The sequence below is a fragment of the Magallana gigas genome, chromosome 3 (assembly GCF_963853765.1).
Source record: "Magallana gigas chromosome 3, xbMagGiga1.1, whole genome shotgun sequence".
Classification (NCBI taxonomy): domain Eukaryota; kingdom Metazoa; phylum Mollusca; class Bivalvia; order Ostreida; family Ostreidae; genus Magallana; species Magallana gigas.
The window spans coordinates 47,301,870-47,319,085 of NC_088855.1; the positions used below are offsets into that span (position 1 = coordinate 47,301,870).

Genomic DNA, 17,216 nt, shown 5'->3' on the forward strand with positions numbered 1-17,216 from the left:
TCTTGAGAGAAAAAAATACTGACGTGGTTGATTATTGTACATGTATAATTATACAAGTATTTATATAAAATATTTTTTTTTTCTTTTAAAATGCTGCAAAATGACATGGATATTTGTATTCACAACATAGCTTTATAAGGCTATTGGGTCTTACTGACGTCATAAGCAAGGGAGGTAAGCCGCGTAAGTCAATGTTCCTATTCCTGCTGAAGTGATTTTGATCGACTGTGGCGCTCACATTTTGCATAAAATATTAAAAAAAAAACAACAATGTCAGTCTTATTAAATAGGCACTTATGAACTCATTCCCGTATATAACTCAATATGGTCAGAATATCGTTTCATATGACCTTTAAAGTGTTGTATTTACTCATAGCATTGAACTATATAAAAATCTTATTTAACAACTCAAACCCTTAGTAAATAGCATGATCCTTAAACCATATTTAACCCATGTTTAACATTTAAGTCTGGATTTGAACCCTGTATTTTTTACAATGATCCTTAATAGATTTGCATTGCATTCTATAATAATGATCTGTACATTTAGAAGAACATCAAAAAGGTGATAACGATGGATTACGAACTATTGAAGTGGACTCAAATACATGTAAATCAGCAGAAGTTGACATTTCAAAGGATTTAATGGAAGGAGTATCAACAGCAGGTGAGCACAACTTACACTCTATGTGATGATGTATGAATGACTTTAGCATCATAAGGGTGTTCTTATTAGTTATCAGATCAAAAGCGTAAAAAAGCGTTAATTTCATCAGGTTTTAATAAATGATTTAAAATTAAAACTCTGTTTACAAAGAGTTTTGTTATATCAATAAAACTACTTAATTTTATTTCTATGAATCTAAAAGGAGTACTTAAAATGCACTCTTTTCCTTCCTTTAGATGTTTAAAGAAAAAAAAAACTGTGTGAGGAAAAATCAGCAGCAAATGCATTAGGTTTATGTATTTTTTCAGAAAAATCAGATAATAAAGAAGGAGACACACAGGAACTGACTGATGTGTTTGATGACACTGCTGAAAGTTTACAAAGGATAGCACATCCAACAGGTTTATATATTACAAAACTATTTCTATTTTTTCTAGGTAGATATTATTACTTATTATACCCTCCGCAAACACAGTTTGGAGGGGTATATAGTAATCACCTTGTATTTCTGTCCATCTTTCTTTCTGTATTACAGTGTCTGGTTCATATGTTTCATAGAGAAACATTTGAAGTTTCTACTTCACACACAGATTGCTAATGACCTGAGAGAGTGAGAGTGTGTCATGATTTTGACCCAAGGTCATTTTGGCAAGTTCAAAGTCAAGGTCACTGAAAGAAAAAGTTTATAATTTGTGTCTGCTCTTTATCTTTCTTATGGAGAAACATTGGAAGTCCCTACTTCCCAGAAAAATTACTTATAACATGAGGATGTGTCCTTTTCTTTACCCAAGGTCATTTATGCAAGTTCAAGGTATTGTATAAGAAATGCATGATTTCATCAGGGCCATGTCTTGCAATGGTAAGATGCTATGTCTTGACCTAAATATTGATAAAACATGTCTTGAATTTGAGGTTTGGTCATTTGTGCAAGTTCAATTTTAGTGGAAGAAAAATGGTGCATCCATTACCAGGTAAATTCCAGTAGAGAAATACTTTAGTTATAGTATTTTCTTGTGGGGGTATCATTTATTAGCTTGCTCACTGTACCTCTAGTCAGGTTTTTATTAACTACGAAAATGTATAGGATCGATCAATTTCACAGGCAAATATAACCCAATGTATTCCTGTTGTCAAAAGATTGATCAACCCAATATATTCCCGTTGTCATTTATTGACAAACCTTATATGTGTTTTGTTTTCCTGAGAACATTTAAGTGAGACAATCACATTTATTCACAAGAAGTGATGATCTATGCAAACCTATGTAAAAGTTGCCTTACATCTCACCCACAGGCTCGTGACGTTATATATTTTTGTTATAATAAACAATATATATATCCTAATAATACACAAGGTAGATATCGCCGCCATTTTAGATTTATTTAAAACTGTTACATTAGCTGGAATTTTGTTTGAATTTCATCAGTAAAATTATTATACCCCCGTTACGAAGGACCGTTACGAAGGAGAGAGGGTATACTGTTTTACCCTTGTGTGTCTGTTGCATTTATCTCAGCAACTATTTATCGCCGATGCTTGAAATTTTTACAGTGTTTGTTAAGGCATGCCATATCGTGGGATATATTTTTTAACCAAAATTTTCAAACAAATTTTCGTCAAAGATTTCTCAGCAACTATTTATCGCAGATGCTTGAAATTTTTACACAATATTTTTATAGGCATGCCATATCGTTGGATATATTTTTGTACCAATCAGACATCAACTTCCTGTTAAATGCAACTTTGTTTATTTTAACCTAAATTTTCAAACAAATTGTTGTCAAAGAATTCTCAGCAACTGTTTATTGCAGATGCTTGAAATTTTTACACAGTATTTGTATGGGCATGCTATATCGTGGGATGTATTTTTGTACCAATCGGACGTCAACTTCCTGTTTAATGAGAAATTTGTTTATTTTTAGCCAAAATTTTCAAACACATTTTCCGCAAAGATTTCTCAGCAGCTATTTATCGCAGATGCTTGAAATTTTAACACACTATTTGTTTAGGCATGCCATATTGTGGGATATATTTCTGTACCAATCGGATACCAGCTTTCTGTTAAATGTCGACTTTGCTTATTTTGCATATTCACATCAGAGCGAGAGCGGGGGTATCACTAGTGAGCATTGGCTCACAGATATCTTGTTTTGTGATCCTCTCCATTTTCTGATCAGACATTTTTCTTTCATTGCCTTTCACATTCTTGTTTTATTTTACAGATGAACAAGATGTAGAACTGTGTTTAGAGCTGTACAAGCTGCTGGATACAGAGGGTCGGAAGCTGATGCAGGAAGTCATGGCAGCTACCATCACTAGAGAGACAGGGAAATTGGTAAAAACATTAATAGATCAAGAAAAAAGCAAACTAAAGGCAATGTTGCCAGAGGAATCCCATCGTATTCTTGAATCAAAAACGGAGCATGACACTTCAATTCATGTATCATACGGTTTACATCGGATCATTCTGGATGAAGAGAAGTCTCCAAAATTAGGCTGGGGCAATCCAGTCAGGGAAACAGACACTGGTATTGGGGATGATGTAGAGAGATTGTATAGGATTCAAACCATTGTTCAAGGAATATCAAACCCTGTGACTCTGTCTGTAGAAAGCTACATCAGACTGCTGGACATCATGTTAAAAGCACTCATCCGGCTGGATCATGATGGTAAATTTAAGGAGGATTATAAACTACTATCCTACAAATTGAAAAGCATAAAAAACCCAAATTTGACACAAACAATGTTAAAAACAATTACAGATATTGCAAAAAAATTTTGGTAATTTTTTAAGAAGTAAAGGTCTTAAAATATTTAAGATTTAAAAAAAAAAGAGTATCAGAATGAATTAATATAATGCATTGTATATTTGCTTTCCCACTTTGCCTTGGAACCTCCAGCTGTGTTCATGATTGCTTCCATTTTATTCAAATTAAAATACAGCCAATCTTTTAAAAAATATGAGTCAATTTACTTGGTTATTTAAGTTGTTGAAACAATATAAGCTACCATTATCAAATTATTATACTCTTGAACATTTTGAACATTTAGCTTCTGGTATAATGCCCTTATTATTATACAATCAAATGTCAACACGGAAAAGCATGATTCAATGTTTTATGAAATATTTAAGAAGAGCTTATCATGTTAAGACATATTGAGAGTTTATTTTAAAGAACTGCTCAGGGCTCTACATTAACTTTTTTTCCTACTTGTCCATTAGGACAAGTGACCAAAACATTTACTTGTCGGAACTTCAACTTCACTTGTCCGAAAAATTTTCAATATTAAAGATCAAATATTGTCAACTTGAAAACTACAGTACTCTATTACTAAAATTAAATCATTTATTGATTACTCTAGCTATAATTAATAACCTGACTTTTTAAATGGAAACTTAAAGTGTCTTTCCTATATGTACATGTATTTGTTCCATATACTGTAACATTAAACATGATTTGTGAGCTGTAGCTTTGTCATGGCAAATTACAAGACATTTTAAATTCAGCATCAGGTTTAAAAATACATGTAACTGTTATATTGATTTCTCAGCTGTTTTTTAAACTAAACATGGAAAGTCATCATAGTGTATCAATGATGAATGAAACCTAATATAAGTTACATTTCTTTCCATAATCCTTTATCTTTGCTACCTTTTCTTCCTTTCTTTTTCTTAACATATGTGTTTGGTACTTTGTAAGAACTAAGATCCACACCTTGAAAGTTGTTTGAAACAAGTGAACTTCAATCCCAATCAAGAGTAACTCAATTGCATTGCAATTTGATGTCGGGATCGAAATTCAAAATAACTAATCGATAAACTTATAACGAGACTACGGATAAACTTATCACAAAACTTTCTTTTCTTTTTTAAATGTTGGAGACTTCTTTACATAAAAAATGCACTTGGCCAGTCGGACAAGTGGTCAGCAATATTCACTTGTCCGCATATTTTTTTAACTGGTACCGGACAAGCGTTAATGTCGAGCCCTGCTGCTTTTCAGATACTTTTGGTTCTGTATACCTTATATTTTCACTATTTTGAAAAAATTAAAAGCAGAAAAGTCTCTGATCTTTTCATTAGTTACAAAAGCTTTAAAGTACTATGTACAATACAATATATCATAATTGATAAACAGAATTGATATAGTTTGGTTGTAGATAATCGCCAAATGTTTTTCATGCATGATTAAGCCATGCTATAATTAAAAGAAAGGGAATTAATAAAATTCATTTTCAACTTTAGACACAAGTAATATCTAATGTATAATCTTAACAACTATTTAAAAACCTAAGTAATTGGTGCCATGTTTTCTTAATTTAATACTTGGACTGATATAACCTATGGTAGCTTATGTAATACAAATTTTACACAGATTTTGCTAAACTTGCTCAAGTCTCTTGTGTTGTTTTAATGTTTCTATATTTCTTGCAAATTTTACCATGTTTCAGAAATTTTAATTTCTGCATTATGTTTTCAAACGTACATGTATCTATGTTTTGCATCATTTAGAATTAATGAAGAGAACACTAATTATGAAACTGAGAGACTTGAACAAGTCAAGGATTTTTCATAATAGTCTTTTAGACCTAATATTTGTGTTTGCTGTAACCCTAGATAAAAATACTAAGTAGCTGGTACTTGTTTGATGTAACATTATATAAATAGTGCCTGTTTGGGAGGGTAACAGTTGAAATTGACACCCCGAGAACACCATTGACTTGTCAACCAACGCGAAGTGGAGGTTGACAATGGTTTTCGAGGGGTGTCAATTTCAACTGTTATCCTCCCAAACAGGCACTATTTATTTATTATACTGAATGTCTTAATATTTGAGAAAATTTTACTGCTTTTATACTGAAATGAAGTGAATTATACGGCGAACCGTAGGCGCATAATTTATGCGCATGTAACAATTTGTTGTGTTACCCATTGCCAAGTGTGTTGCTAACGCTGAGGGTAATAGAATGGATTATCAACTGCGTCTAAACCAATCAGATTTCAGTATTTAACATGAAAGTATAATAATATAAAATATCAATGACACAATGAACAACAATTGCTATACTGGCATACTAAATGTTGTCTATTCAATGATGCTTATAAATATGTCAGCAGAGCACTTGCAATTAAGGTAGCATGTTAATTCAATTCAATTTTGACTCAATTTATTCTCTCAAACCATTATCATACAATGATACATGAGGTACAATAACATATTTGCATTTTGTGATGTCAAGGGTCTAATGAATTTTATATTATAATATTATAGTACAACATGGTAATACATGAATCAGTAAGCATAAGTAAGAGAAAAAATAGTAATAATTCAAAAAGTTGTAGAAAAAATGGATCATCATGTAGAAAACAGAGTTTCATTGGTATATAATACGTGGAGAGTAATAGTAATAATAAATGCCAATATAGTTTAGGCTGGACAGCAGACTTGGTCCTGGGTATTCAAAATAAAAGAGCTTAATTATTTCTATGTTTTGATGTTTGTTGAAATCCACTAATCAGTATATATTGCAGTACATTGTTCTGTCCAGATATTAGAAAAAACCACAAAAATCTGAAATATGTCGTATAACAGAAGTCAGTCTATGGATTTACAAAGTCATTATTGTACATATATTGATTTGCGAAACACAACTGTATTTGTAAACAGTAAACACAATATAAATATCGTTATCAACGAAGCATTGGTTGTTGTTTTAATAAAGTATTTAGTATTGTATGTATTTTTGAATTCTTGTATCTATTTATTGTGGATAAATTATCTATTATTATTGTTGATATCAGAATTAATTATCTGCATTTTCATTTGATGTTGACCGAGTGAGGGGAGTTTGTCATGTTATGTATTTTCAGCTCACCTACATAATGCCAAGAAAAGTTATATTATTCATTATATCAGTCAATTTTCAATTCCTGCATTTTCCACCCCCTATTTTGTAAATGATAAGCTAATTTTTTTGACACGATGATTTTATCGCAATCTTAATCTCAAACATTTATATGCCTTGTATGAAATAAACTTTCATTGGATGTATTTGATAATGATAAATACCAATCATGTTTTAAACCTGACAGATGCGTTATTTTGGATCAGGTCTACTTTTAAGAAGTATTGGGCCTTTAATGATACTTTGCATTGATGATGCATATAATCTTTATTATACCAGTCTTACTGTAAATGCTAATTGTAAAATTTTCTGGATGAAGGACCAAATGAAAAGTACATCTTTTACATCTTTTTGTGATTCATTAAGTATCCTTTGTTAGGTATGAGTGAATTTACAAAGTGCCTTGTGTTAACTTTGATGTATTAGTACAAGTACTTCTCCTTGTATTAGGACCGACTTTTATGTAACTAAATCCAAGGTGGATTGAGTGTTGTAAATATGCTTCTTTATCATTGATGTTGTTCTTGTGTGTAAACCATTTTGATTCATTTTTCATACCTATGCAACTTTAATAGCTTATTAAATAGGCTAAAGATGGGACTTTCATTGCAATATTATATAATTTTTAATTACATTACAATTTTTTAGGACGAAAAAACTTTTTGAGAAATCCATTTTTAATTTTTACTCATTTAATTTTGTGCTTTATATTTAATAAAGGAATTGAACACTTTTAATAGTTATATATCTGTTTCTAAATCAGTAAAGCTCATATTCTTATAACAGGAGTAAAGTTTTTTTCTGGTCAACTTTTGTATGGCCTCAATCTGTCTTTAAACCACTTGCATTTTTGGTTTTCCAAAACAAAACTTGGCATACATTATCGTTTTGTGAAGGGCTTTCAAGTTAGGATAAGGCCATTTTTTCATGAAAATATTATTTAAAAATAAATTAAAAGGGGGAAAGATATTTCCAAAGAACCAATGGTCAATAATATAAAACCATGTCCCCTTCCCCATTGGCAATCTGGTGCACATTTTAAGAAAGGTTTTTGTAATTGAGGCTTGCTAAGTTAGAAGTCGGACTGTCGGAGGGTGTGATAAATTGCCTATCTTATGTATGTCCTTTTGATTCAGAAAGAGGCCCCAATTGTTCATGCTCTGGTAGAAAATGGAAGCCGTAATTTGCATTTAAAAAGGATTTTAAGTCATGAAATTAGAGAGTGGTTACAATTTAGGGGGAGGGATATATAGTATTTATAACATTATTGAACTCCCAATCATCTTATATATTTATATACTTGTGTTAGTAATTTGCATACAAAACAACACATAAAGCGTCATATTCATTGTTTTTGTATTTTTTGACAGCACTTTCGGTCAGGTTTTGGCATGGACAAATCAGTTTAAGAATTGTTTACATTTGGTCTGCATGTGTAAAAAATGGCCTACTTACATCCCCATAAAATGTTTTGCAAATGAAGTTTTACTTGGACACTATGAATGGACGTTGGGACGATAGGGCACCCCTTTCCATGAAAAAAAATTAAAACTTTTTTATATTAACATTGTTAAGTTAAAGAATCTTAGAATCTCCGCTCACCCCACCCTGCGGCAAAAAAATAAAATAAATAAAAATAAAAGCTAATTCGGATATCTGCGCATGATCTGGATTTTAAGGCGGCGTGGAATAGCCAGATGAATTTTTTTTTTATCTTATTCGTTCGGACGAATTAGCTATTTGTTCGGACGAATAAGTTATTTGCTCGGACGAATTAGGATTTGCTTGGACGAATTAGGATTCGTTCGGACAAATAAATTATTTGTTCGGACGAATTAGGATTTGTTCGGACGAATTAGCTATTTGTTCGGACAAATAAGTTATTTGTTCGGACAAATAAGTTATTTGTTCGGACGTATTAGGATTTGTTCGGACGAATTATGATTTGTTCGGACAAATAAGTTATTTGTTCGGACAAATAAGTTATTTGTTCGGACAAATAAGTTATTTGTTCGGACGAATTAGGATTTGTTCGGACGAATTGGCTATTTGTTCGGACAAATAACTTATTTGTTCGGACGAATTAGGATTTGTTCGGACAAATAAGTTATTTGTTCGGACGTATTAGGATTTGTTCGGACGAACTAGGATTTGTTCGGACAAATAACTTATTTGTTCGGACGAATTAGGATTTGTTCGGATGAATTAGGATTTGTTCGGACGAATTAGGATTTGTTCGGACGAATAAGTTATTAATAGTGATACATGTATGTGAGAGAGAGAGAGAGAGAGAGAGAGAGAGAGAGAGAGACGTCATAATCATAGATACATAAATGTGAAAAGTCTAATTAGTTTACATGATCATGCGCGGATTCAGAAAAATTTACCGGGGTGGTGGTGGGGGGGGGGGGTATGATAGACAGTTTTGTTTGCGGGGTGGGGGTGCAAGGCCCCCCGACCACCCCGGCTCTATATCCGGGTATAGATGTATGCCAATTCTAGGCAGCGCAGGTACTATAAGTTTTATTTCGCGCAATGCCAGAAGAAATGATTCCAATAGTCATAATTATATGATTCCGCGGGTGGATTTCGATTGTCGATGTTTATATTGAAAATATAGTCATTCTCCTGTTTATTTGGGACACTGGATATACGGAATTATCTTTCGCCTTAACTTTATACTATATATACATGTATACGATCAAAGTTTACTGATATACTTCGTGGAATTGTAATAATCGCACAGTTACTTTATAATACAAAATCAGCAAAATAACCCACATCCTAACTATAATGCAAAAAAGTAATAAAAATAGAATTAAATGATAAAAATACTTATTGTCCGTCAAATAGACCTCTGATGAAGTATTTGCATGTTAAAATTATCATATGGCTTTGTAAAGTTTTCCTATGTTTGGAATCTTAGGAGCGCAAATAAACACATTATCAATAATCATAACTGATTGAATAATCATAACTGATTGAATCAAGCTCTGGGGAAAATTGAAATAATTGGACGATTAAAGGTGAAATAAAAGCTTACAAAACAATTGACAATTTTATACAATATTTTCAAAAGGTTGTATCTCATTTTTCTTAACTATTATTGAAAAATATTGTTTATGAATCATACTATCGGAAACATCTGACGCCCATTTTTATCGGTCGAATGCGGCATCCAGGTTATTTATAGATAGAAACTGCATATGATGACGACTAACTTTGATTTTGTATCGACGATTTTTGATGCTATGTCTGATTTTAAAAATGAAATAGATTCAAAGTTGACTAATGAGACAACCATTAAGGTTAACATTAGTTTTAGACTATCGGAAACCCATGGCACCATGATAATATAACTCCAATCCTTTAGATAGATAGAGTTTAAAAATTGAGCTTGACAGCAAAATATGTCAGATATTGCATACATGTCAGATAGTAAAACACCTATGTCTATATTATTAGCAATTTATCATTTGAAGGAAAGGGGTGGCTTGACCCCCCCCCCCCCTTTCATCTACATTATGACCATAGCAGCTACATGTACATGTAGTCTAGATATACATGTAGTCTTTATATTATAAAGTATAAGTAAAAATTAGTTTGTTTTATAAGTCACTTAAGTAATCGTGCGATTACTAGTATTACAATTCCACGAAGCATATCAGTTAACTTTGATCGTATACATGTATATGTATAAAGTTAAGGCGAAAGATAATTTCGTATGTCCAGTGTCCCAAGTAAACAGGAGAAAGACTACATTTTCAATATAAACATCGACAATCGAAATCCACCTGCGGATTCGTATAATTATGACTATTGGAATCATTTCTTCTGGCATTGCGCGAAATAAAACTTAAGTTAGCAAAGAAAAAACCTGCGCGGCCTAGAGTTGGCATACATCTATACGCCGATCTAGAGCTGGGGTGGTCAGGGGGCCTTGCACCCCCACCCCGCAAACAAAACTATCTATCAGACCCCCCCCCCCACCACCACCACCACCCCGGTAAATTTTTCTGGATCCGCGCATGATCATGTAAACTAATTAGACTTTTCACATTTATGTATCCATGATTATGACATCTCTCTCTCTCTCTCTCTCTCTCTCTCTCTCTCTCTCTCTCTCTCTCTCTCTCATACATGTACCACTATTAATAACTTATTCGTCCGAACAAATCCTAAATCGTCCGAACAAATAAATTATTTGTCCGAACAAATATTTAATTCGTCCGAACAAATCCTAAATCGTCCGAACAAATAACTTATTTGTCCGAACAAATCCTAATTCGTCCGAACAAATATCTAATTCGTCCGAACAAATCGTAATTCGTCCGAACAAATAACTTATTTGTCCGAACAAATCCTAATTCGTCCGAACAAATAACTTATTTGTCCGAACAAATAACTTATTTGTCCGAACAAATATGTAATTCGTCCGAACAAATAACTTATTCGTCCGAACAAATCGTAATTCGTCCGAACAAATAACTTATTCGTCCGAACAAATCGTAATTCGTCCGAACAAATAACTTATTTGTCCGAACAAAGAAGAATTTTTTATTTTTTCCTCCGCCCCTTCCATGCACGCCGCCGTAGGATTTACCCTTGCTGTATAGTGCAGTACATTAAATACAAAGAGATCCAAAGTAGGCATCTAAACAACGCATTCTCATTAAATTTTGCACAAAGTATAGTTTAACCTAAAAATCAAAATCAAGTGGAACTCATGTGTACATATAGAAGTTGACAGCCCCATTACAATTAAAAATTGTTAAAGGATCCGCAATGCATTAGCACTATGTATAACCTAAAGGGTGCAGGGCTATCGTTTTTCTTTTAAACATAGATCTACACACCGTATACAGTGGAGTTATTGTTGACTTCCTTATTGATCCCGATTATGACTAATGCGCTTCTCCGTACTTTTAAGAATTAGTTTCGGTTTCGAAGAATTGACACTGTGTCATAACGTGAGTTTTTTTTAGTTTTGTATTATACAAAGTTTTCCAATTTTCCGTATATTTATTTGTGATAACACTACGGCTAAACGTATTGGTCAACATATTTTATCGATAACCTAAAATAAGAGACTTTCGGAGCGCAAGCGGGGTTTGCATAATAAATACGAAATGAAACTAACTTTAAAATGTCAATGATTTTATATCTAGTTGAACAATCGCAGAAAATTATGCATGTAAATTTAAGTTATCAGGAGTAGTTCTTTGAATATTAAGAGGGGATCACTATTATGGTTAAGGATGTGATCAATCTTTTTTAAACACATCGGGCTTTATTGCATTTGATCACACCCCGACAAAAAATCACCTCACAATACCCAAATAATTATTTCTTATTCCTTAATTACAGGATTTTCACGTTATACAGCGGTTACATGTTTGATATGTCAGTTAACCAGAGTCCATAAAGATTGTTTTTGCGTAGTTACATGTAGTATGTCCCTAGACCACCAACTATTTTTCCAGGTGTGAAGGGTGGGTGGGTACGAGGCACTGTGCAATAGATATCTTACAATTATAGCTCATGTAGTATTGGTGTCTGTTGCATTGTTATTTCATATTTAAATCTTCATCTATTTTATTGATTGGCCCAGGGTTGGAGTGTGGTATAGTCATGATCATGCATGAACAATCTAGCTCTGATTCTAGGGTTTGTTCATATTAACATAATATCGTATTTTATTTATTTAGATACAGATGTTATTGAAAAGGTCATGGGACAAATTATGTCAATTATTGTGAAGTAATTTCCCAAAAACCTATTAATTTGATTGAATTACATTTATTTCTCAATAGATATCAAAAATATAAGAATATCATGTATGTTGAAGTCAAATTGAAAAAAATTGAAGTCATTATTACGAGGTAAAAAGTAGTTATATCGAAATAAAATAAATCATGATAATGAAATAAATAGTGGATAAAAAGTTATGGTACCGACTATTAAAAGTGGTGATAATGACCTTTTTACCTCGTTAATATCTATTATTAGATAAAAAGTTGTTAATATGAGTTAATAAGTCAAAATGTAATTACGAGATAGATGTATGTTGTTATTTACAAACAAAAAGCTGCTATTGTTATCCAGTAAATCAATATGCAAAAAAAAAAAATTTAAATTACTTATAAAAATTAAAATCTTTTTTAATTTTAAGCTCGGTCTTGATAAAATATCGTTAAAAGAACAAACAACAGTTATTACAATGGTTCGATTATGATAAAGTTTAGTTTTCATTGATTATGATAAAGTTTAGTCTGCATTGAAAATTATGAAGCTAATTGCAAACTTAGAATACTTATTTTTTTTTGCAGATAAAGAGGATTTAAAACAACAATGAAGATCAGACTGATAATATTCCTAGTACTAACGGTCTCTAACAGAGTCTTGTCACAGTTAAGACTTGTGGTTAACACAACTTGTCTGAAGTTGGCCAAACCTTCAAATCAACAGTTACGTCTGTCCTGTCGTCAGTATGATTATCACTGTCTCCTGGATGAGACTTTTACCAAGGAGTTTGAGGTCTGCAGGGAGTGGAGATGGATTTTTGAAGGTAAGAGGAACCGTGTTTCATATATATTGAAGCTGCAGCCTTTGTAAGCACCATATAGGCGTCTCCGTATGATTTTGTAAATGACGAATAATAAGTCTATTTATAAAATACACGGTTATACTGTATTGAAATATAAGCTCTATTTGGGTGAGGGTAAGAGGCTATTTTGATGGAGGATTTAAAATGTTGCTCATATTCTTCATTTGCTCTTTGGACTCTTTCTCCTGTATTTACGGACTCCATTTATGCTTCGGTGACCGATTCTGTGTAAATCGTTTGCTCATATTATACACTTTGATTTAAACTAGTGGCACATGTACGTTTTTCGGCTTGGTTGGTAAAATTGCCTTCTTATCTCGCCTTTTCACACATTCTCTTCATCAAAAGCTTGTTTATATCCACATTCGAAAACCTCAGAACATCTGCAAAATGTCGCTTGTATAATTTCCCCTAGCATGTAACCCCCTGGTAAGTAGAGTATAAGCATTGCAGGCTTGGGTCTGTGTCATAATGAGCTTTATTTTTTTTTGCTCTACGCTGCGATGTTTGAGGCATTCATTGAATGATGTTTTGAAACGACCAATAGACTGAATGAAAAGACCGACTTCTTCCTCATCCATAGTAAACTAGGATACTTCCAAGGTGTGATGCTCATTTCTTCCTCGCAGGCTTAAAAGACTAAATATTTGTAAAAGAAAAATCGCATGGTTTAGAGATATTCGCTTGTAGAATACCAAATAATTTCAGATGCCTATAGCTTTTCCTACTGTTCCTTACTAATGTGATCTGCCTGACGAATTTCTGACCGATAACCTTGAAGTAAAGAAAAATAATTGAGTCTTTAGTAGAGCAAAAAGTATTTATATGAATGCTTTTTGGCAGTTAATGTCAATCACTCAAACAAACTGGCAACTAATATAAGCATTTACTAAGAAGGGGACGAAAACAGTTGCTAAAACCCCCATTTACTATTTGGGACTAAAGATGCGTAATTCGTAGTTCTATATACTACTATGTAAAACTTTCTTCCCCCATTGTGGCCCCATCATTACCCGAGGACTACGATTTGAATAAACTAAAATCTACACTACCTTAGGATGCCTCCACACAATTCTGAGCTTTTCTGGAAAAATGGTTTCAAAAAGGAATATTTTAACAGATTTTCTCCATATATCATTAGGTAAAATATGTAAAAATTTCATTCCCTCATTGTGGCCCAACTCTACCCCGGGGACCATGATTTGAACAACTTTGAATATACAATACCTAGTTAAAGAAAGCTTTAATTCATGTACAAATATATTTTCTGGCCAAATGATTTTTAAGGAGAAATTTTTAAAATCTTATCTCTATATATTACTTTGATTGTTCTATGAGCGCGGGTCTCCGCCTGGCGCATGCATTTCTCATCTTCAGAATCTGACGCAAGGTCATCGCCATCATACTCTCTAACCGTTGTCCAACCTGTGGGAAACTTTCCTGCTATTCTTATCAACTCCTATCGAGTTTATTAATAAGCCCTGTCACCAGTTTTAAAGCAGTGGGGTCATACACGCTTCTGCACCTTTTCTAAATCACTTAATAAATCAGAATTAAAGTTATACTGTATTTTTTCCCTTTGTTTTAAAACTTTCCTGACACTTCTTTCCTGATAGACTTACTAATATTTTCAATTTCTTTGCCAGAAATTGAGAACTACTCCTTGAAACTCTCAATCTTTGAGTCCAAGTATGTTCGAAAAAAGTTAAATGTGTCTGCAAGGTCTAGCTGGTACGTAGATTGTGCAGATACTGCAGGCTGTGGTCTAGGTTCAACTGCAGGTTTTCCCAAAAAGTTTTCTACGTCTGTTTATCTGTATGTCGCAAGGAAATCAGTCTTAAGCTGTCGAAATTTCTCAGATAGGCAAGCGAATTCCCGAATAACTTCCTCTATCTTAATACCCACCCATGTAACTTTGGATACGCCGTAGTAACTTAAACGACTAATCGGATATGAATATAACAACAATGTTTAAACACGTGTTACTAGTATCATTTATATATATTTATCTATGACTTTGTAATTATATCATAAACACAAACAAATAAGGAAACTTTCTTATATTACTCTCTGTAGAATTTTGTACCTGGTCTATAAACTAATAAGTGTTTATGTTTATCTTAATATTAATATATATTTTGAACACTATTAGAAGATTAATGGTATCTACAATTTTCATTTAGAAAAATCTGATATAAAGATTTTATAATAATTTTTCCACTATTCTCCTGTAATGGATGATTATACAATGTTTAAATATACATGTTTAAAAATACATGTATAAAGAAACAAAAAAAATTAAAAGGATATTTGTTCAAGTTACTATTGTATAATACTGTGCATGTATTTTGATGAATAATTTTGAAGGAAAATGTGCATATTTTAACACATATGGAAGAGGAAACATTGACGAAAGGAACTGCATCCCAAAAAACAATCTGACTTGTTCACAGGGGACTGTTCAGTTCTCATCGGCAACAAATACAAAATGTGAGTAAAAGCAGCTTTCTTTGTCTCAGACTGACGTCCTAAAATATGAAACAAAACATTATTAATGTTGATATTCTCTATAACTTACTTATATTTTTTAGACTACAAATCATGTAATTCTTATTGATAAGATGTATTGATAAAATAGTAGAAAAATAAAAATTGAATTTAAAGCCGTTTGACAGTTCGATAAGGGTATTAAAAAAGTAGTGGACTGGTGATGAAAAAGAAATATTGTTAGGCCATAATTAATCACCTAAAAGTATACGGATATTTTTTTTCCATTTTCCCGATTACGGCGGGTGTGACCGGTAGAAGAGAATGCTCACTCATCCATGCATGTTTATATGACACCTGATCCTATCTCTTATGTTTTTCAGAGGTCCATGTTTTCTCTTGTCCAGTTTTGTATTTTTGCTGTGGACTTTAATATTGAACACTGTTCGATATCACCACATGTCATTTTGTCAAAATACTTCTTCATTAAAAGCCTCATTACTTGTGTCCCTCTAGATAAAGATAAGTGATATATATATATATATATATATATATATATATATATATATATATATATATATATATATATATATATATATATATATATATATATATATGCAGGTTTGATTGGTTACTGTTGGTATGATTAGATTCAAATATTACAATTTTTTATTTATACTACACAAATTTAAAGGCCAAAAAGGCAAATTATCATTGAGCTAGTCGTTTTGGAATGCATAAAGTAGAAAAAATCGACATTTTTATGCTTAAATTGCTACAAACATTTTGTTAATTTTTATCTATGTCCAATTTTTAGTCCAATTTTTAGCTCACCTGAGCCAAAGGCTCAAGTCAGCTTTTCTGATCACAATTTGTCCGTTGTCTGTCGTTGTCGTCGACGTCGTCGTTGTAAACTTTTCACATTTTCATCTTTTTCTCAAGAACCACTGGGCAGATTTCAACTAAATTTGGCACAAAGCAACACTAGATGAAGGGGATACAAGTTTGTTCAAATAAAGGGCCATGCCCTCTTTAAAGGGGAGATAATTGAGAATTATTGAAAATTTGTTGGTATTTTTCAGAAATCTTCTTCACATAAACTATTCGGCCTGAAAAGCTTAAACTTGTGTGGAGACATCTTCAGGTAGTGTAGATTCAAGTTTGTTCAAATCATGGTCCCCAGGGGTAGGGAGGGGCCACAAGAGGGGGATCAAGTTTTTCATAGGAATATATAGAAAAAATCTTTAAAAATCTTCTTCTCAAAAACTATAAGGCCAGAAAAGCTCAAATTAAAATGGAAGCATCCTCAGATAGTGTAGATTCAAGTTTGTTCAAATCATGGTCCCCGGGTGTAGGGTGGGGCCACAATGGGGGGATCAAGTTTTACATAGGAATATATAGAGAAAATCTTTAAAAATCTTCTTCTCAAAAACTACTAGGCCAGAAAAGCTCAAATAAAAGTGGAAGCATCCTCAGGTAGTGTAGATTCAAGTTTGTTCAAATCATAGTCCCTGGGGGTAGGGTGGGGCCACAATAGGGGAATAGATT

The 17,216-nt window shown here is 32.6% G+C and overlaps 2 protein-coding genes across 4 annotated transcripts in view; both read left to right on the forward strand.

Annotated features, from left to right (window-relative positions):
• Positions 1-17,216, forward strand: part of LOC105322873 (uncharacterized) — an 88,605-nt gene that overhangs the window by 25,539 nt on the left and 45,850 nt on the right. The window contains exons 11-13 of one of the 3 annotated variants that reach the window (XR_010712306.1): positions 551-667; positions 976-1,068; positions 2,890-4,221. The exons of 1 other annotated variant lie outside the window; for it this stretch is intronic. Coding sequence is in view for 1 of the 2 variants with exons in the window: in XM_066080075.1 (XP_065936147.1) it covers positions 551-667; positions 976-1,068; positions 2,890-3,452 (773 nt within the window). In the remaining variant the exon portion in view is untranslated. Of the gene's footprint in view, positions 1-550; positions 668-975; positions 1,069-2,889; positions 7,319-17,216 lie in introns of those variants that run through there. One more of the 3 variants, XM_066080075.1, reaches the window with a different exon arrangement.
• Positions 13,003-17,216, forward strand: part of LOC105321411 (uncharacterized) — a 72,138-nt gene continuing 67,924 nt past the window's right edge. The window contains exon 1 of the mRNA XM_066080077.1: positions 13,003-13,142. The gene's annotated coding sequence lies outside the window, so the exon portion shown is untranslated. The remainder of the gene's footprint in view (positions 13,143-17,216) is intronic.